This window comes from Chelonia mydas, chromosome 7 (assembly GCF_015237465.2).
Source record: "Chelonia mydas isolate rCheMyd1 chromosome 7, rCheMyd1.pri.v2, whole genome shotgun sequence".
Classification (NCBI taxonomy): Eukaryota; Metazoa; Chordata; order Testudines; family Cheloniidae; genus Chelonia; species Chelonia mydas.
In genome coordinates this window covers 104862265-104884518 of record NC_057853.1, presented here as the reverse complement: position 1 = coordinate 104884518, position 22254 = coordinate 104862265, and the positions used below count along the sequence as shown (strand labels likewise).

General features: G+C 39.1%; 1 protein-coding gene across 3 annotated transcripts in view; it reads left to right on the top strand.

The window, feature by feature from the left end:
* The window catches only part of TACC2 (transforming acidic coiled-coil containing protein 2), a 181944-nt gene that overhangs the window by 19593 nt on the left and 140097 nt on the right, over positions 1–22254 (top strand). For 2 of the 3 annotated variants that reach the window (XM_043551361.1, XM_043551362.1), the window contains 2 exons: positions 489–679; positions 15554–21511. In XM_043551361.1, coding sequence (XP_043407296.1) covers positions 489–679; positions 15554–21511 — 6149 coding nt within the window. The remainder of the gene's footprint in view (positions 1–488; positions 680–15553; positions 21512–22254) is intronic. The other variant, XM_037903765.2, reaches the window with a different exon arrangement.

Genomic DNA, 22254 nt, shown 5'->3' with positions numbered 1-22254 from the left:
CCTTCTGTTGCTTGTAAATGTACTTAGCTCAAGAAAGCATTTGCTGGGCTTGAGAAAGAGAAGATGCATACCTCTTTGGGCCAGTAAATGCCTTGAGCAGTTTCAGGCATTCTTCCATCTATGCCCTTTTTCTTATATTTATTTTTTACTCAACAATTTCCCTCTGTTCAATATACAGTTAGGAAAAGAAGATGGCTTAAGGATGGAATCTCTGAGTTCCATCATAGTTACACTACTCAAAAGTTTTGTCAGTGTATGGAACAAAATGATGGAAGCTACATAACGGTCTACAAAATCTTATGCACTCTAGACTAGTGCTACTCAAAATGGTGGTCCGCGGACTGGTGCCAGTCCGCAAGGCATCGGCTGCCGGTCTGCGCACACATTGGGAAAAAAAATTGCCGGTCCCCCACATCAGATAGCTTGAGAAGCACTGCTCTAGACTATATGATGAGATACTTACTTGACCTTTTTCCTTAATGTTTCAGAATGTTTCCTCAGCCCGGGCTCTGGAACCAGGCCAGCCTCCTGGTAATGGGCAAGATATAAAAAAGAAAAAACAGGAAAAGAAGAGTACAGAAAGGTCTGGTGGTCAAGACGTCTTGAATCTTCTACCTGCAGCTGCTGCTGCTGCACCACTGCCTGATAATGTCTCACCATTAACTACAAGGGCTACAAGGTAGGAAATGGACTTTCTTTCTTCGTATGGTCAATATTCAGAATGTAACATTAAGCTCTGTTATTTGAGAGATTGGTTGTGTGTCGTTGCCAGACTTTGTTAGTGGGCAATCAATATTTAAAATCTGTCTTACTCATGGACAATGAGATGGTCTGCAAAATAGCATATCAAAAAGCAAAGGATATTAATATTAACTAAAATTATCTTTCTTTTTTAAATACATCATTGTAAATTAGTACTCTCTAGCTACCATAATAACTGTTCATCTAAATCTCCTTTGTTCATGCTAATAAAACCTTTCCTGGGGCACAAAAATACTGAGCAATGTCTTTTAGGTGCTAAAATATGGCTAAGTACAGTGGTTAGTATGTGTATAATATAGGTTTTAGAAAGGCCATAATTTAGGGATAGATTCTGCCACCCTTACTCACATTGAGTAGTACTTTACTCTCTGAATAATCACAGTGGAGTCAATGGACTTCTCAAGGAGTTAAGTACTATGTGGTATGATTAAGGATGGCAGAGGGTAACAGAACCTGGACTTCATTAAATAACACAGGGAGACTGCTTTCCCCTGAGACACTGACACCATCTAAGGAGAATTTGAATTCTACTTTTCTGATGTAAGTAACGTTTTCAGCTGCTACAATGGGGAGACTGTTTAATGCCAGCGTGATTTCAACAGGGTTGCATTCTTTCCAAATCATAAGCATGACTCAGGATGCAAACGATACCTACCATTCACAAGGAGTGGCAGGAATTATTTACTGGTGTGTGGGTAGGATTTTTGCAATTGTATTTACACGGATACTTCTTCAATAAGATAAAGTAGCCACCATTTGAGTGCATTCTTCTCGAGGAGTAATTAAATCCTATAATATGCACATAGACTTTCCTCTTTCCCCACCAACAATAGCTTCCTTCTCTGTCTGTCTGTCTGTCTGTCTGTCTCTCTCTCTCTCTCTCAGCAGCTTTTTTACATTTTTAAAGTTTTAACCAAAATTATGTTTAAAAAGGTGATGGGTGAGAAGACACAACAAAACACTGGAAACAATGATTATCATTAAACATTAGAGATAAAAATAATTATTTTCATACTTATACATTTACGTTATATTTTCATTCTTTTCACAGTCGTATAGTGTTATAAATGTAACCACTTCCAATCTCTACCAAACATGCAACATGTTTTTTGACAGAACAAAATTTGGCTGTCTGATCTGTGAAAGATTTAGAGAGACGCTGCTCTGCACGTCCTCTGCAACATACATCGTGGATGGTCAGGTGGAGCAATCAATTTATTTCAATTTATATACATATGGGGCTGCCCTGCCCTACTCAGAGCCCCCTGGCTATTACTATCATTTATTATTACTATTTATTTGTATTCTTGTAGCACCTAGGAGCCCCCAGTCATGGACCAAGACTCCACTGTACTAGATCCTGTATAAACACAGAACAAAAAAGAGCTTACAATCTAAGTATAAAACAAAAGATAACAGGTGGATACTGACAGACCATAGGAAAATCAGTATATATGTGGGAGCTGCAAGTCAGCTGATCTCACCCAGAATACGGTGGTTTTGTAGTGTATTAGTATACTCATTCTGGGAGCTATTATCTCTGTTTCCAGAGCCTATCAGAACTTGGCCCTTTGTGTTCTTTGTTATAATATCAAGGCAAATGATTCAATTTAATTTTAAGAAGTCTTGCAGAAATAATGAAAACTGGCAAAAATTCTTCTTAATGTAATCAGTATATCTTATAACATATAATTACGTTAGTAAGGTGACTGTGAATTGGAGTTACTATACAAAAGTCAGGTAGTAGCAAATATGTTTTAACAGGAACCCCCTTACGAACACAAATTTCTCAGAACTGGTTCCTGACTCATCAAGAGCCAAATAAAATAATCCAACACTGTAAGAACAATACTGTCTCAAACTATCCAAGATATTTAGTTCATCTCTTTCTTCTTTTAAGTGATGATACAAATTGGGAATGAGCACACAACGAATCTCTATTGTCATGCGGCAGGCTGGATGTAAGCTCCCACAAGCACAGACGTTAAGGCTTTGTGTACACTGGCAAGTGAAAGACAAAACTTTTGTCGTTCAGAGGTGTTAAAAAACTACCACCCTGAAAGACAAAAGTTGTGTGGATGAAAAGCGCGGGTGTGAACAGCGCTTTGTGGGCAGGAGCGCTCTCCTGCTGACAATGCTAACACCGCTTGTTGGGGTGGAAGTTTTTTGTCAGCGGGAGAGCTGTCTCCCTCCAACAAACAGCACGCCTTTTAGTGGCAGGGCCGTAGCAGCACAGCTGTGTCGCTAAAAGGTGCGTAGTGTAGACATAGCCTGAGGCTATCACTGATGGCTTCCAAAGATGGTAGCCAAGGGAACCAGCTTTATAGCAAAAAGGTTTACCCAAGGGAGGCCAGTTTTAAAATCTGTTTGGCTGCTGTCTTGTGCCTGCTGTTGTGTTGAAGGCTTTAGAATTCCATTGATTATCAGGATTCAGTGCATACAATATTTTACAGAAAAAGAATCACATGACCATAACTATACAAGTTATTCAAAGCACTCATGTGAGGGAGTTAAGAATGAGAGAGTCTGTGACAAAACTCCACAACACACTCTATATCTGCCCCAGAGTGTCGTTTAAATAGCAAAATTGGCAAGCAGCATGAAAAAACATCAACAGTCAAAACTGGTTTTAATAAGAAAGTTTCCATCAAAAATTTGTTGGATAAATAAATAGACATAGTTCCTGTGGGACAAATTCCCAGTTTTGTTCTTGCTAACAAAGTTAAGTTGATGAAGTGTTGCACTTTCTAACGATATATGAATGAGTCTCTGCCATGTGGAATCGCTTTAATATCATTGACCAGGTCTGTACATGAAAACATGTTCTTTCTTGGATTAGTTCCTAATATCACACAAAGTGTCTGTCTATATGCATCTTCAAAATCAGTGAGGCCCCATATGTGTCATTTACATTAGTTTGGCAAAATTAACCCAAGTTGTGATGTAAACTTGAGGCGGAGGAGAATTTCAAAGGCACATGTTTCTCCTCTCTGTTTATTATTGTGGTTAACACATACCACATGCAGCTACGCAGATTCTTTCCCTAGTGTATACAGTGTCTTAGCCAGTCTATGCTTGAGTAATCATTATACAGTACACTTGCTTGGGATAACTAATGAAAATTTAAATTTCTTAAAAATTATTTTAAACGTGTTGTAAGTTACCATTTGATGTATTATGTGGGCACTTCCAGCCTTGTCTCTTTAATTTCCTGTTTCTAAAACTCAGTGTATTTTAGGGTCAGAGAGGGAAAGAAATTGGGTAGGATGGGGATTAATGATGGCTGGCACTATGTTTGAGATAGCATGGTAGCTAGCACATTTTTAAAGCCTATGGGTATTATAAACTGGTGAAATGAGGGGTATATATTTGAAACTGCATCTCCACGCACACATCCTTTTTATTAGTGATGCTCATTACAATTGAGGAGAACTGTTTGTACCCACATCTATAACATAATTAACTTCCAAGATCTTTAGCATGTAGTAGTTCCTCCTTGCTCTCTCTGCTGCTTCATTCCCAGCTCCAAAGCATTATTGCGAAATTTATTTTCTCTTTTCAGTTATCAAAAAGCACCTTTTATATTGATACAGTTTCAGCCTTTATACATGGTTAAGAAAAACACATACAAAACCTGACTACAATATCTATCTGTGGGCCCTTTCAACCCATTACCAATTATGTAACAAAATTAGAAGGTTAGTGGAAGGATGGTATTGTAATTAAAACATGGGACTGAGAAATATGTGTTCTAGTCCCTGATCAAGGCTTGTCTACACAGTACAGCAATGCACACTATGGGGGTGCGGTTTCTAAAGTTCACTGATGAGTTGTACATTAATTGGTCCATGCAGACTGAGCTGGTGTGCACTAAAGTTTCCCTAGTGCACTTTAACATAGTGCTGTTTGAAACAGTCCTACTTTAATGCACACCATTAGGGTCTACATGTTAGTTTTAGAAATCACATACCCATAGTGCACTTTACTCCACAATGTCGACAAGCTCCCAAATGGGTTAGCCTGGGCAAGGCACTGAACCTCTCTGCGCATCATTTTCTGCATCTGTAAAATGGGGATGGTAATACTTTATTAAGATGTGTGCTGAAGGCTTAAAACGCTGATATTTGTAAAGGAGTTTGACATCCTCAAATGAGTCCTTAAGGTGGAAAATGTTCTAAAGAGCAACAGCTGATATATCAGAAAGTTTAAATATCTGCATAGTTCAGCAGTGAGCTGTAGGCTAACGTTATTGTTGCATTCTTAAGGAAGATAGCTGGAAGCAATGCAAAAAGTTCAAGCACAGTAAATCATCAGGACTCCATCGAAGAGTTCAGAGGAAATAAATGGATTTTCAAAACAATTTTCATGACATTTCCCCCCAATTTTTTTTAAATTTGAAACTTAATCAAAATTTTGAAACTTGATATATTTGACCAGCTTTTAGATTTATAAAAAAAATGAAGGGGGAGGGAATTTGCAAACATAATTTCAAATTTGGGGGGGGGGGGGCTTGGTTTGTTTAAATTTGAAAATTTTCAACCAACTCTTGTCAAAATGATTTCCAGCTTTCTTTAAACTACGTTCAGTATGGGCCACATCAACTCCCTGTCCTCCCAGTTTTTGTCATGGAGAGGATGAATTGAGAGAGTAAACCTGCTCAAATGGCCATAAATCTGTTTTTGCTCAGTCTCTGGCGGCTGAATGCCACTTGTCCCTCAAATATAAATCTATTTGAGGGAGGAAACTGAGTTTATCTGCATAGCAACATTTCCTTCTACTTATCAAAGCCCATGGGGGCCCCTCTACATGAATTCCACAGAGTTAGAGCTCCTTGGGGTTGGGAGCTGTATCTAGGCAGGAAAGTGTGTGCAGAAATGTTCTCAGCAGTATCATCTCCCAGCAGACCTGGAGAGGAATGTTGTCCTTGCAGTTCCTGCAAGTTTTCATTCTTCTGCGGCAAACTTCCTCAGAGTATTTTTTAATCCAGCCATTCAGATGTGAAAAGTCACTGCAGCCAGCCTTCAGATAGGTCTTTGCCACTGTGTGGGGACAGAGGAGACCTAGGAAGTTTCTCACAGGGCCTGTACCTTATGTGTTTTTTGAGAGACCCACAGATCTCAGGACCTCTTAGGGGTGGAGTTTTGTCCTTCTGTTGCCTGCCAAACCCTACCCACAAGAGGAGACAATGTGTAGGGAACAAGGCTATCACATTTCCTGCTTAACTATGACCTTCCTGTGGCTTTTGATGGGTTAATGATTGATCTGGCCTACTATAATTTTGGTGAGGTTTCTCATGAATATCCAGAAATCCAGTTCACATGCTGTAAAGCGTATGGGCTAAATTCTGCTCTCAGTTTTTTGCATTGACTTCAGTGGAGTTGCTCTGGTGATAACAAGACCTGAATTTAATCCTGTCAGTGTACTAATTTCAAAAGTTATCAGGAAGAATGTGAGGATATTTTGAAAATGTTCTATACAAAGTTGATAGACTCTTGTTATCTTGAGATAAATAACAGCAAATATATTTGTAAAAACCCATGTAGTGAGTGTTTCTCTTTTTTCTGCTCCAGTTCTGGCAGAGAGAGCTGGTCAGTAGTATCTGATTTCAAGAAAGGGGAACCCCAGCAAGGAGTTGGGCCCAATAATCTTCTTTTTGCTGGTCTGGATATTAGTGAAGATGCAAGTTCTCAGATCCCAGCTATAAGCAGGTATAGAAATGCTAAGTGTGAATCAAAAATAACACAACTGCTTTAGCTGACATGTGGTGTGAGTATGAGATACCTTACATTAATATCCGCAGTACTTGTGCGTGGGCTTTCCAAACAATAAGTTCATTGAAGAAGCAAAGGATTACAAACAAATTGCTTTGGTTTAAAACTACAATTTGATACACTTGACTGGTTTTAATTATGATTTAGAACCCACAATGCCAAGAAGTACTAAAATTTCATATTCTCCTTCCTCTATCATCCAAAGGCAGTTTATTTAATGGTAAACATACCCCTTTTTTGGTAGCTTTTCATGGTCTGAAATGCAAAACAACCCCAAATGTATGCTTTGTAGTAGTTGGTTGAGACAACTTGACATTTTGGTATGGAAATTTTTGATTTTTTTTTTTTAAACTAGTGGGATGAAAATTTAGGAAAGAATAATTCTTGTTTCAGAAGACATCCTGGATGGTAGAGGGTAATTTGGGCAATAGAACTTTCAGTAGCTCCCACTCTTTAAATTGCTGGTACATAGCCAGTTATGTTTTGTTTAAACTATTACATCCTGGCAAAATTAAAACAATGACAATAAAAGGAAGAAACCTGATGTTCACAAATATTTCAGATTCCAGTTTGTTTATTTTAAACTCTCATTCTTTCATACTACTTTAGCCGCATCTCTTCCATGCATGTAGATAGACCTAAACAGAAAAGCTGTATAACAGTCTGTAAAGTGTTTTAATACTCATTGTGCATGGCCTGCATTCTCCTGTTAGAATATCAGTGTGTAACATATGGAAAAATCAATTTTTACTGGAGGGGCATTTAACTTCAGTATGCAAAGAAAGGTTCCGATTTTAGATTCTCTTTCCCTTTTATAGTACTAAATATCCTCTTTAACAGCAATTATTCGTTCCCCACCATTCATCTCTTCAGATGCAGTAGGACTGTTGGGGAGTTCTTAGCCAGTCCCAAACTTTGCCTTGGCCTTGATGTGACTAACACATAGCCAGATCATTTCCCCCAGTACATACACAGCGGGGACTCTGCTCACACCTCCATTGTACCAGCCTCCCAGGGATCTGTATGGAGAAAGTGGGCAGGAGATCTGTATGGGGAAAGTGGGCAGGGTGCGCTGTTGGTAGGGATGTGGGTGGGGGTCAGGGAGCACATCATACCCCTGTAGGCCCTGTGAAGTTTGACCAGGAAAGGTAATACAGATCAAGAGCCTCTCTTTAAGAAAATCTCAGTAGCAGCCATGGCCAAGGGAAGCCTTAGTATATGCTCCTTTGGAGCCTGCTGTCAGAAGGGCACCAGAGCCCCAGAGCAAGTGCTGAGGCAGAAGGCTTCTGCATCAATGATCTTAGCCTTAGGCCAGTCCTCAGTGATCCATATAAATCCTGTGGGATCCACAGTTTGGAGATCAGCCCTGTGCTATAAAAAGCTAAGCATCAGTGGGAGGTTTCAAGTTGCCATGCATCCTGCCACATTCAGTTATTCAGTGCCACATTTTCTGTGGCTCTTAGGCTGTCTCCCACACAGAGACCGGGGACCACTTGCTGTGACAGAGAATTCAACCAGGCTAGATTACAGCATCATGAATATGTTGTTAACTAACAAAAAATAATTTATAAAGTAAACTCAAAAAGAAAAGGAGGACTTGTGGCACCTTAGAGACTAACCAATTTATTTGAGCATGAGCTTTCGTGAGCTACAGCTCACTTCATCGGATGCATGCTGTGGAAATCGCACAAGACATTTTATACACAGACACCATGAAACAATGCCTCCTCCCACCCCACTCTCCTGCTGGTAATAGCTTATCTAAAGTGATCATCAAGTTGGGCCATTTCCAGCACAAATCCAGGTTTTCTCACCCTCCGCCCTCCCACAAACAAGAGTGATCACTTTACATAAGCTATTACCAGCAGGAGAGTGGGGTGGGGGGAGAGAAAACCTTTTGTAGTGATAATCACCCATTTTTTCATGGTTTGTGTGTATAAAAACGTCTTCTGTACTTTCCACAGTATGCATCCGATGAAGTGAGCTGTAGCTCACGAAAGCTTATGCTCAAATAAATTGGTTAGTCTCTAAGGTGCCACAAGGACTCCTTTTCTTTTTACATGTTATACAGTAAACATTTCAATATTTAACCCAATACAGTTATACAGTAAATATCCCAACAACCCCCAGGTCAACATACAGTGTTTAATAAATTACAAAGCAGTCTACTTCTGTCACAGTATGTTCTAAAAGGTGTAGCAGGCTGCATACTTATAACTTTTGTAGTGACAGGGCTCTTTAAATATTCGACTGCAAGCAAGCTATATTTCTCTGCACTTCTGTCTTATGCAAAATAACTTTAAATAATTTTAGCCAGATAAGAATTAAGAATATTATTATTATTTGAGACTATAATTTTAGGGTAATGTTTATATGTTTGAAACTTTAGGCCCAATCCTGCAAAGACTCAAGCATATGCTTAACTTGAATCATTTGAATAATCCCCATTGAGCACATTTTAATGGAATGGGATTCTCACATGCTTAAAGTTAAACATGTGCATAGATCTTTGCAGGATTACAGCCTGATGTATCTTTCACTGAATGCAACAACTAATTTTAGCAAAATTCCTTTTCATGCCTTAAGCTATACTGAAGCAATGAAGCCCTACTTTATGTTCTTTTACACTTTCTCATTTGCATGTACCTGTGTTTCTCATTTTAAATATTACCCATTTGGTATGAATTGTCCTTTAAGGATACCAAGCAAAAACAGATTATGTACAAAGAAAGACCAAGTAACCCCAGTAGAGGATATACATTTATTTTACATTTGTAAAGGACTTTCAGGGGGATAGCATCTTTTAATCATGCCACATTACTGAAATAATGGAAATATATTATATATATATATATATATATATATATATATATTCCCTCCTTGTAATTACTGATGAATAATATTTTTTCACAGAGGTTGGATTATAGCTAGGAAATATGTTTTTTAACTCCTCTATTGCAGCCCAGAATAAAAATTTAAGACAAATTGGCATATGGTAGAAGAGGACAAAGAGTAAGAACTAGTTACCTATGTTGTCAGTACAACATATGCTATCATTGTCAGTTGATTCTGTGCAGGATGCACTTAAGGTTTAAAACTTATATACAAAATACTTGTCTTTAGGGTGACCATATTGCAAGTGCGAAAAAGCGGAACCGGGGGGAGTCGAGGAAAACAGGTTGCCTATATAAGACAAAGCCCCTAATATCGGGGCGTCTGGTCACCCTACTTGTCTTACTGGCATGAATGAGATAGGCAAGATTTTACCTTTAGATCAAACACCAAGGCCATAAAGGGATATTTGTGTGCTATAATTCATACAGTGTTAAACAGTCTGGCGTACAGATTTTCAAGAAAAAAAATCTGCTCTGGTGAGTGAGTCTGCTAATTTAGCTCTTGAAAATAGCTACCCACATGGCATTAGACAGATCAAGAACTCACAGATCCATATTCAAGAAAATGAAACAACTCCACACCGGTTTACAGATGTTTGATCTTACACAATGTGGACTCTGCAAATATCAGTCTGTTGTGATGTCACATGCATTTGTCAGGTCTCCAAGATACTCCAGTCAGCAGCAGGACTCTATTAGAATTTATGCCCTTGTCACTTTTTCTTTATCTGAATCTGAGTTCTTCATTTTTGATTCCCCACCATTAATCTTTTTAACTATTGAGCTGTTGGATAATTCAGTTCATAATCTGGGGTTAATGTGTTGGCAACACTATTAAATGACATCTATCATTACATAAGTGCCTGTAAGTACCATCATTTTCCACACCTCCCAGTTCTCAGTCTCATGGTGGTGAATTTTTGCGACCTCTGAGCTACATAGCTAGGCTAACCTAAGTTTTAGGTGAAGACCAGGTCTTAGGCATGCAACAACTTCCACCAAATAATTTCTTTAAGGAAGAGGTGAACTGCTAAAGGAATAAAAAGCTAAAATGAAAATTGACTTAATCCCAGATATGTGGTGGTTGCCCCACCTCCCCTAGCCAGGCAGTGGGATGAATTTAGCACAGTAAGAAACTTTTATGATTGGAAATTACTTCCTTCCTTAGTGAAATCCCACTGGCACATTCTGGTTTGTTGAGGGTATCCTTTTGTGACATCACTGATACCAGATATCTCATTGCCATTCATGTTGCCATAAAAGTCACTGAATGATACATTCCAAGGTATTTTTAGAGCCCTGAAAAGTGCCAGGAATGTGTCACAGTGGAGAAAATAATTTTTAAAGCCCCTTAATGTTATCAATTCAGTTTGTAAATTAGTACTGATTGATTGATTCCCTGCAGCTTGCTTAATAGAATTAAGCACACATTTCTGGTCTTGACTGAGATTTTACTTTAGACTTGTAGTTCATCTTTAAGACATGCAAATTCAGGGGGCTGGCCATTTAAAGTTGGTGAGCCTTGAAAAGAAACCAGTCTTATAAAAAACAAATCTTGGGGGATATGGGGAAACTATTTTGTAGTGTTTAGGAATAGGGTAGTATCCTGGAACTTGCTTATGGGGAAGTCATTTGGACTACAGGACAGTTTCACAGTACAAAGAGAGATTTTTACTACAGCTGCTGTAGCAGTTTGCACCTTGTAGTGCATTACAACAATCTGAGGTTTTCATTCTACTTCACTAGTCACCTGAGGCTCAGTGTGGTATAGTAGTAGACTAAATATAGACCTACTACAAGCGGGGCAATAGTGAGTTCTAACCATTTCGGCACTGACTCAGTGTGTGACTCTGAATAAGTCTCTTCCCCTCTCTGCCTGGGCTATTCCATGTGTACAGTGGAGATGATCATACTCATCTACATCACAGGTGTTGCAAGGATTATTTAGTTAGGGTCCAGTTAGAGTTGCCACTTCTGAAGTACAAAAAATGAGGACAGCCCGATGATCCTGAGTTTATGAAACTGAAATGTTTGCAATGTGTACTGAGCACTCTTCCAGATTTCCCAGACAGCTACCTCAAAAAAGGGATGATCCTGGGAAAACCTGGACAGTGGCAACCTTAACTCTAATCCATGCTGATCCCTGCAGAGGCAGTCAGGCCTTAAAGTTTGTCTAGTGCTTTGAGTGTATAAAGCACAGTATACCATTTCTAAATATTATAAACTGAGTTTTACTACCTCTGAATTCATTATGAGCATGTTTCTGGCAGATATGAACAGTTGGTATTTTCCCAAGCCACACCAAATCTTCCCACCAGCACATAGGTTTCCAATCTTTCCCAGCACCCTGAAATTTTATGGTCTATTGTTAGTGCTTTTAAGTAGGGCTGTCAAGTGATTAAAAAAATTAATCATGCTTAATCATGCAATTAAAAAAATTAATTGCGATTAATCTCAATGTTAAACAATAATAGAATACCATTTATTTAAATATTTTTGGATGTGTTCTACATTTTAAAATATATTGATTTAAATACAAAACAGAATACAAAGTATACAGTGCTCACTTTATATTTTTGATTACAAGTATTTGCACTGTAAAAAAAACAAAAGAATTGTCTTTTTCAGCTTACATAATACAAGTACTGTAGTGCAATCTCTTTATCATGAAAGTTGAACTTACAAATGTAGAATTACGTACAAAAAAATAACTGCATTCAAAAATAAAACAATGTAAAATTTAGAGCCTACAAGTCCACTGAGTCATATTTCTTGTTCAGCCGATCGTTCAGACAGACAAGTTTGTTTACATTTGCAGGAAATAATGCTGCCTGCTTCTTGTTCAAAATGTCACCTGAAAGTGAGAACAGGTGTTCTCATGGCACTGTTGTAACTGGCGTCGTAAGATATTTACATGCCAGATGCGCTAAAGATTCATATGTCCCGTCACACTTCAACCACCATTCCAGAGGACATGCATCCATGCTGATGACGGGTTCTGCTCGATAACAATCCAAAGCAGTGTGGACCGACGCATGTTCATTTTCATTATCTGAGTTAGATGCCACCAGCAGAAGGCTGATTTTCTTTTTTGGTGGTTCGGGTTCTGTAGTTTCCTCATCGGAGTGTTGCTCTTTTAAGCCTTCTGAAAGCATGCGCGACACCTCATCCCTCTCAGATTTTGGAAGGCACTTCAGATTCTTAAACCTTGGGTCGAGTGCTGTAGCTATCTTTAGAAATCTCACATTAGTACCTTCTTTGCATTTTGTCAAATCTTCAGTGAAAGTGTTCTTAAAATGAACAATATGTGCTGAGTCATCATCCTATAACATGAAATATACTATACTACAACATACTATAACATGAAATATATGGCAGAATGCGGATAAAATAGAGCCAGAGACATACAATTCTCCCCCAAGGAGTTCAGTCACAAATTTAATTAATGCATTATTTTTTTAACGAGTGTCATGAGCTTGGAAGCATGTCCTCTGGAATGGTGGCCAAAGCATGAAGTGGCATACGAATGTTTAGCATATCTGGCACGTAAATAGCGTGCAATGCTGGCTACAAAAGTCCCCTGTGAACACCTGTTCTCACTTTCTGGTGACTTTGTAAATAAGAAGTGGGCAGCATTATCTCCTGTAAATATAAACAAATTTGTTTGTCTTAGAGATTGGCTGAACGAGAAGTAGGACTGAGTGGACTTGTAGGCTCTAAAGTTTTGCATTGTTTTATTTTTGAGTGCAGTTATGTAACAAAAAAAATCTACATTTGTAAGTTGCACTTTCACGATAAAGAGATTGCACTACAGTACTTGTATGAGGTTAATTTAAAAATACTGTTCCTTTTGTTTATCAATTTTACAGTGCAAATATTTGTAATCAAAATAATATAAAGTGAGCAGTGTACACTTTGTATTCTGTGTTGTAACGGAAATCAATTTATTTGAAAATGTAGAAAAACATCCAAAATATTTAATAAATTTCAATTGGTAGTCTACTGTTTAACAATGCAATTAAAATGGTGATTAATCATAAGAACATAAGAATGGCCCTACTGGGTCATAGAATCATAGAACCATAGAATATCAAGGTTGGAAGGGACCTCAGGAGGTCATCTAGTCCAACCCCCTGCTCAAAGCAGGACCAATCCCCAACTAAATCATTCCAGCCAGGGCTTTGTCAAGCCTGACTTTAAAAACTTCTAACGAAGGAGATTCCACCACCTCCCTAGGTAACGCGTTCCAGTGTTTCACCACCCTCCTAGTGAAAAAGTTTTTCCTAATATCCAACCTAAACCTTCTCCACTGCAACTTGAAACCATTACTCCTCATTGTGTCATCTGCTACCACTGAGAACAGTCTAGATCCATCCTCTTTGGAACCCCCTTTCAGGTAGTTGAAAGCAGCTATCAAATCCCCCCAAAGGTCCATCTAGCCAATCCAACAGTGGCCAGTGCCAGGTGCCCCTGAGGGAATGAACAGAACAGGTAATCATCAAGTGATCCATCCCCTGTCGCTCATTCCCAGCTTCTGGCAAATAGAGGCTAGGGACACCGTTCCTGCCCATCCTGGCTAATAGCCATTGATGGACCTATCCTCCATTAACTTATCTAGTTCTTTTTTGAACCCTGTTTTGGTCTTGGCCTTCACAATATCTTCTGGCAAGGAGTTCCACAGGTTGACTGTGTGTTGTGTGAAGAAATACTTCCTTTTATTTGTTTTAAACCTGCTGCCTATTAATTTCATTTGGTGACCCCTAGTTCTTGTGATATGAGAAGTAGTAAACAACACTTACTTATCTACTTTCTCTACACCAGTCATGATTTTATAGACCTCAATCATATCTCCCCTTAGCCGTCTCTTTTCCAAGCTGAATAGTCCCAGTGTTATTAATCTGTCCTCAAATGGAAGCCATTCCATACCCCAATCATTGTTGTTGCATTTTCTGAACCTTTTCCAATTCCAATATATCTTTTTTGAGATGGGGTGACCACATTTGCACACAGTATTCAATATGTGGGCGTACCATGGACTTATATAGAGGCATGATGTTTTCTGTCCTATTATCCATCCCTTTCTTAATTATTCCCAGCATGCTGTTCGCATTTAAAAAAATTTTTAATCGTGATTAATTTTTATGAGTTAATCGCGTAAGTTAACTGCGATTAATTGACAGCCCTAATTTTAAGTGAAATGAATATGGAGATAAATCATAGAAAATATCCTATTCCCTCCTACACAGACACTCTCAATCTTATTCTCTTCATTTCTTCTTCCTCAACCTTCCTCTGAGGGGGAAAAATAGCTATTGCAAGTAGTTATTTCTTCTATGTATTGAAAAAACAAACAACATATCAAAAAGGCTAGACAAAGTATGTATTATTGCATGGCAATGCGTGGGCGGAAACCTTTAGCCTTGACTATCCTCAACTGTGCTTAAATGCAGTTTTGTGCAGTAACACAGTCATGTCTTGAGGCCAGATTTTGCAAACCCTTATTACCCGGTGCAGCGCTTATTAGTATCACTAATCGCAGTGAAATCAATAGGACTGTTGTACTCTCAGAGGTAAGCACCACACCCAGAAGTAAGTGTTTTAGTAGATGGGGCCCTTATTGCTTAATTGAATAAGATCTAGAAAAGCACTACAAAATGATGATGATGATGATGATGATCAGGGACATCAGGTCCTTTAACCCTGAACAAACATTTCTAGCTCCACTGGTAGGTCTATGCTAGGAGGAACTGCAAAATTGAGGATTTTTTTAATTTTTTTGGTCCAGTTCTCTCTCTCATAATTTTTTTCGTGTTTTTCTGTCAGCATTTTGGAGGGAAAAACATATTAGTGTAGGAATTAAATTATTAATACCAAATCTGTGGAGAGGTAAAAACATAAGACAAGTATGACGGACAGTAGACAAGGCTGAGGAAGTATATTTCAGTGCAATGAGTTTTTGGATCACTATAGAGTGTGCCTCTGATATCTTGCCTCTTGAAAGCAGATTGTCAACTTTTCAATGCAGGTACTGCATGGCTTTGAAACCTCAGTGGCATGAATTGTTTTTATGTTTTGCTCCACTTTCTTTGCTGACATGAAACGAATAATCATTTCCATTGTTGGCAGCAGCAGTAATGAAGGCATCGGTAGCCACACTGCTGAAGGTTTATCTGATCCAAATTCATGTGCAGTGTCTGCAGAGGTGACGGCACAGCGTAATATCCTGCAAGAACATGGAGGACAAACTGGTTCTGACTTACTGATACAGGCTGCAGAAGCAAAGGGGAGAAGCCTACCTATCTCCATGCCTTTAGCAGAATGTGCCAAAGAATATGTCACAGCAAATCTCACAGACAGCAGTGATGATTTACCAACCCCAAAGAGTACTGTAACGGTGCCTTCCCCAAACACAGTGGATGACAAAGAAATAGGAACAGCAGATGCTATATTTGTGGACAGTGGCCCAGAAAGTGACAATATTGCTGCCTCTTCTATCAAAAAGAGTGAGAATGATCCAGAAAATACAAGCTTAGAATCTAGCCCTTCTGCAGAAGCTGCTTTAACACAAGGAGTTACACAAACAAATTCATGTGAATTAGAACCATTATGGCAGAGTGAACAGCTGGATGGCAAGAGGGATTTGCATGCTGTCTCATTACCCCAGGGTAAAGAAGCAGATTACTTTACCACTCAAGAGGCCAAGCAGGGGCCAGGATTTTTGGAAGTGGGTCATAAGGAGCAGACTGTAATAAAGCGAGGTGGACAGAAAACAGATGGCACAGAGAGTCTGTTAATGAAAAAGGAAACCTTAATCCTAAATTATCCCATAACAGGAGGCTCAGACAGTGAAAAATATGGAGCAGTTGTGAATGTTCAGAGTTTGGTTGATAACCCTGAGCTCAGTGATGTCAACAGTTTATGTAGAAGAGATATAACCACAACTAAAGGGAATGACCCAAACCTACATCTCTCAGAAAACAATGGGAAGCAACTAGCAGCTTGCACTTTAAAGCCAGGTTTGGCTTTTAACCCTTCGGATCTGTTCCTGGTACCAAAGCCAGATGAACCTCCAGGGGAATCTGTGTCTGCAAATGAACACCAAGATCCAGGTAGAAGTAAAGCACAAAAAACAACTTCTGAAACAGTGGAGCCCAGGTTTGAAAGAGAGCCTCAAAAGGTGAATTTGTTTGTTAGCACTGAACCTTTCAACATGCCTCTGTTGCTTAAGGTAGAGGGAGAGCAAAAACCAGATCTCACATCTGAAAACACCAAAGATCAAGATAGCATTAATGAAACAATAAAAGCTGATATTGTGTCAATAGAAAACATCCTTCTTTCTGGTGTAGAAAATGCTATGAATTCCACCAAGGAAGATTCCATGGTACCTGAAAGATTGGCACTGGAAAAATATGTATTGGATTTAACTTGTGGGAGTTCACCCACAGAGCTGAATTTAAAAGAAACTGTCATTAAAGTACCTGCAGAAAAAACTGAAGACTCTATGGGAAAGGACAGAACAGAGGAAGTGCAAGTTATAGCAACCAGTGTATCACCTGAAGGGTTAAATGAGGCAGAAGGGATGCTATTGAACTTTGATGATAGCAACAAGCAGGACAGGAAGGATGCCAACTGGGGGCGTGATTTCAAAGAAATCAGCTTTTCAGACAAGACTTTAAGCAGTGACATAAATGAAAATGCTGTGGAAAAGCATCTGAATTCAGAGAGTCATTTGAAAGTAGCTGAAGATAATTCACTCTATTTCCAGTGTGAACCTGAACAACAAATGAACAAAGAGAAAGCAATTGCCACACACGACTTGTCCTCAAAGTGCAGCTTTCCACTTGTGGAAACTCCACAGTTAGGCAGGGAAGAATGCCCTCTGAGTTCTGATCATTTTAACTCTGACACAGAAGACAAAACTTTAGCCTTGCTAAGCTGTAAAATGACTGAAAAGGTTTGTTCAGTTAATGCACATGGTTCACCACTTCTGCACTCTCAGGACAGTAATATTATGCAAACTAAGCAAGATGAATCCTGGGAACACACTTTTGCTCAAGACGCTATATTGGAGTTTGAGTGCAAAACGAAGCATCAAGAAATGTTTCAAAGCAATGAAGGGTCTGAAGAAAATATACAGACTCCCAAATCAGAACTTGAACATCAGGGCTTAAGTGAATTGATAGGAACTACTGGCTGTGTTGCACTACACACAGCAAAAATTCAGGAGGCCTCGTGTATTTGTGAAAGCAAAGAATGGACCAGACAAGTAGCGGAGGTGCCTAATAGTGATCCTGCGTGCGTACCTGCAACTATTGTTGAACATAGCAGTGCTGTAGACATTAAAGAAAAGAATGAAATTAAGCAGGAGGAATGCAGAGCTGAAGTGGAAAGCTGTGTAGATGATAAAGATTTGGCACTGAAAAAGGAATGCACATCTGACACACCAAAGCAAGTTCAGCAGGAACAAATTGCTGCAAAAGGTGACAAAAGTATGCGAGTGGCTCATTCTGAAATCTCTCAAGCATCAGCAAATACTGTGGAGTTCAGTCCTCAGCAAAAGCAGTGGAGTTTAGAAGAATCCCATGATAGCAGCATAACTGAGAATAAACAGCCATCCGAGAGTGACAAAGATGGCTCTCCAGAGACCCTTAAAAGCTGTATTAAAGAAAAGCAAGAAATGGCAGATGTTTCAATAACCTTTCCACAAACAGAGCAAAGAGAGAGCCTGAACTTTGCTGCCAGAAATAGTCAACAGCACATTTCAAATATAGGGTTTGAAAAACACAAACACCAAAGCAATCTGAAAACTATCACAAGTACTGGTGAACGGGAACTTAAAGAAATGGCTCAGAAAAATGAGCATTTAGTGAAGTTAAGTTATCAGAGTGACTGTCAGGACACATGCAGAAGCAAATCAGATATGTCTCTAGACATTACAAGCAGCCCTCAAACAGCACCTTCTGTGCTAGAGCCAGAGCCATTCAAATATAATCCTGATGCAGTGCCAGGGGAGGACTCAAATAAAAGTACTGCTTGCTTGAAAGGAAACATGTGCAACACTGAGCATTTGCAGAATATTTCTGATCTGAAGGTAGCTACTTTGCAAGACTGCACTCAGCAAAGTAAAACTGACCCAGAGGCAGAAGGAAATCGCTTCAGTAGGCAGATCTCTAGCAAGCCCAAGCAGGAGAATAATTCTTTGATCTCAGTCAGTCATCATGAAGAAACGTGTCAAGATGATGCATTTTCAAAAGAATCTGACATAAATGAACAGCCAGACAGCATATGTAAGACAGCAGACAATACTAATGTAAGCAGTGCTGGTGCTATTGACTGTATTCCAGGGGCACAGAATTCAATAAGTGTCACTGATATACCACAGACTTCGCCAACTGGTATTGAAATAACATGTTCTGATGATAACTCTGAAGAAAATATATATGAAAAAAACAAGAATGATACTCAAATACCTAGTTCAGAAAACCAAGAAAAAATGCAATCGTTGGTGAAAGGCTCAGTTCTAGAAACAAAAAAGGATCTGATTTCAGACAGTGAAATCATCCCAAAAGTTGAAAATATAAAACTAAATTTTGAACGGGACTCTTCTATCGCAGAGACAAGCAATCAGAAAGTAGATGCAAATTCAGGTGCAAAGGAATATCCTTGTGAATTACAGGAACACAGGGAGGTGGTGCCCAACAATGCTTCATATACATTAAACTGCATTAAAAAAGCCGAGAATGAGCATTTGCCTGCTAGCTCTGAAACAGAAGAATTCCCAATTCTTTCTACATCGACCTTTGCATTGGATCATCATAGTGAAGCTAGCCAGCAACCTGAAAACTCTAAGAATGACAGTATTGTGGGTGAGTTACTAAATAATAAGCTGATAGTTAAAACATGCCAAAATGTCTTAGAAGCTGCTTCTGATTTACAGAGTACGGCTGATGCTACCGTACCTGTGCATTTAAAAGATATTTCACCAGGAATAATAAGCACAGCTGATCAAAACAGCAGTGAAGCAGTCCATTTAGAAAATACTTCCCTGAAAGAAACAAGTATTCCTGGCCAAAGTTTCCAGTGTGAAGGAGAGAGTATTTCACCCATACCAGATTCTGCTGATGCAGGGCAGTTTGCAGGAAACTTATCACAATTTAATTTTGAGAAGCTGAAGAAGGAGATATCTGCAATTAAAACTAAAGGAACAAAAAGTGATGTAAACTTCAAAGCACAGCAAAGTGTCAGTTCAACCGAGCCTCTGTTCAGTCTTCCTAGCCTAGGAGAGAGGCTGCTGAGTCTTTCATCTGCTGGTAAACAAGAAGGATGTAATGAGGAAATTGCAACAAATATCTGTGTAGATGACAAGTACAGGAAGATCTTAGAAAACTCTGGAAGTGCAGAGAAAACTGAAAATGTTTTGAAAGAGAATAATAGCATAACCAAGACAAAAATAAATATTTCCAAACAGATGGCAGAAACCTGTGAAAGGGAGAATGATGTTCCGAGCTCCAGGACCTTTGGTGCTGATGCCAGCTTTCCTGATTTCAGGGAGCATCTCAGTAAAATATTTGAGAAACCTGTGCTCAACGCTCTGAATGCTGAATTACCCCAGCTTTCATCTGAAATGTATGCAGGCAGTCGGCAGAGTCCCATGGTTAAAGTTATACCTGTTCTGCAAAGTGCTGAGAACTTTTCAGAGCCTAACACAGTAGGTGAAGGAGTTGATGGAAGCATCAATAATGCAGGACAAGAAAGTGACTCAGAAATAGAGAGACAAGAGTTGCCTTTGGATTCTGAGATTTTTAGCAAAGTTCCCAAAGAGAAGTCAGCACAGCAAGAAGACATGCTCAGAGAACTAAAGCTTCCAGAAAACGAGGAACATAAGCAGGCAGGTACCTTTTCAGAAAAGAAAGTTTCCAAATTGGATGGTTCTAAACCTGTTGAACTGCCTCTTACGAATTTAAGAAAGCTGGACAACAAAACTGACAACACAAAAAGCAGTCAGATGGAAACAGAGGAAGGTACACATACTAGCAGTATGAATGCTGGAGCTCCTGTGGATCAAGAGATAGAAAAGCTGGAATCTGATTCATCTGATGGGGCCGAAACTGAAAACGTAACTGCATCTTATGACAATAAGGACCAGCCCACTATTCCTGGGACCTCTTCAGAAGATACAGGCACTGTTCCAAAGAATGATTTAGAAAGTGCTGCCATCCCAGAGGCAGAGGAATGTAATTTAATTGTACAATGTAATGCAGAATCAGAAGATCTGATATCTTCTGAAAATCATTGCCAGGACTTTATGCCAAATGAGCAGAAGAAAAGTAAAGACTGTCACCCAAGCACTGTCAATGGTACCTGCAACATGTCAGCATCAACAATTGTTCAAGGAGACATCTTCAAAGCTGACATGAAAAGAAATGATCTTTGTATGTTGTCTGGTGAAACCCAAGAGAAATCCACTCACAATAATGTTGTGCATGAAATTAAGTCTCAGGATGACACATGTATGATGCTGGATGCTTTGGGAAGTAGAAAATGCCTGGAAATATTAGGAAATCTTCAAGACCCACAGCAGGGAAAAGAAGCAACAATACATGGATTAATAGATCACGTTAAAAATGAACTAAGCCACGATGATCATTCCCAGGCTGACTTTAAACATGAACTCAGCAGTGTGACTAAGGGGGATGTGAAGGAAGAAAGTGACACCACGTTCAGCATAGCAGAGGCAGAAGCTTCTATATGTGAGCAACTTGGAGACACCCCTAAAACAGGTATTACAAGGACAGTATTAATTAGTGAATGTGATGCAGCTTTGAAAGCAAGCATTCAAGATCAAGGGACAGATACAAACCAGCATTACTCAGAAACTATTACAGGGATGGAGCCAGAAGAGGATTTTGTAAGTGCAGATTTTAATGTTGCTTCTGAAAATCAATGGAGCAAGATGCATTCAGAACATGACAGCTCACCGCTGGATGCCGAAGAAAAGATACCAACCCCTTCATTCACTGAGCCTAAGAAACATCACATCAATGAACTTCTGGACATGGTTACTGAAGGATTACCTACAGAAAGGTACTTACTTTAAATTAATTTTGTGAGACAGAGTTGTCATTGTCCTAGGGTTGCAGAGGGATAAATTTTACACATATAAATCTGTTGTTTGTGATGCAGGTTTTCGGGTGGGCACGGTTCCCATTGACTTTAGACTAAAATTTGGTCTAAGTGGAAGACATTTTAAATTGCTTGTAAGGTCTAAATATAATAGAAGTGACCTTTTGGGACTTGTAAAGACCTTGATTTTCAACAGCTTCATTGAACTTTCCGGTTCTTAAACTCCTCTGTAGTGATTCTGTTATGACCCCAATTTTCACATGCATTGCCTAAAGTTAGTGAAGTAAATTAAATTTAGAAGCCTTAAATAGGTGTGCTTTAGTTGAAAAATTGGGCCTGCAGTGTTTTCATTGTAGACTGCAATCTGAAAGTTAAAAAACTCAGCTACCTTACAACCTTGATTACTCTAACCTCAGTTATCCTGATCCACTGTTGTTCAGAACAGTCCCATTCCCTGATATATTGAATAGTATTTGTATTACCACAGCACCTAGGAGCCCTAGACATGGAGCAGTGCCTCACTGTGCTAGGCATTGTACAAACCCAGGACAAAAAGATGGTTCCTGCCCCAAAGAATTTATAATCTAAATAGAAGACCGACAAAAATGAATACTTTTGGGGTGCGGGGGAGTACACATGCCAATTATGTTAACAATGCCCTTGATTGTTTGATAATATTCAGTGTCCCCAAAGACATTCAATTA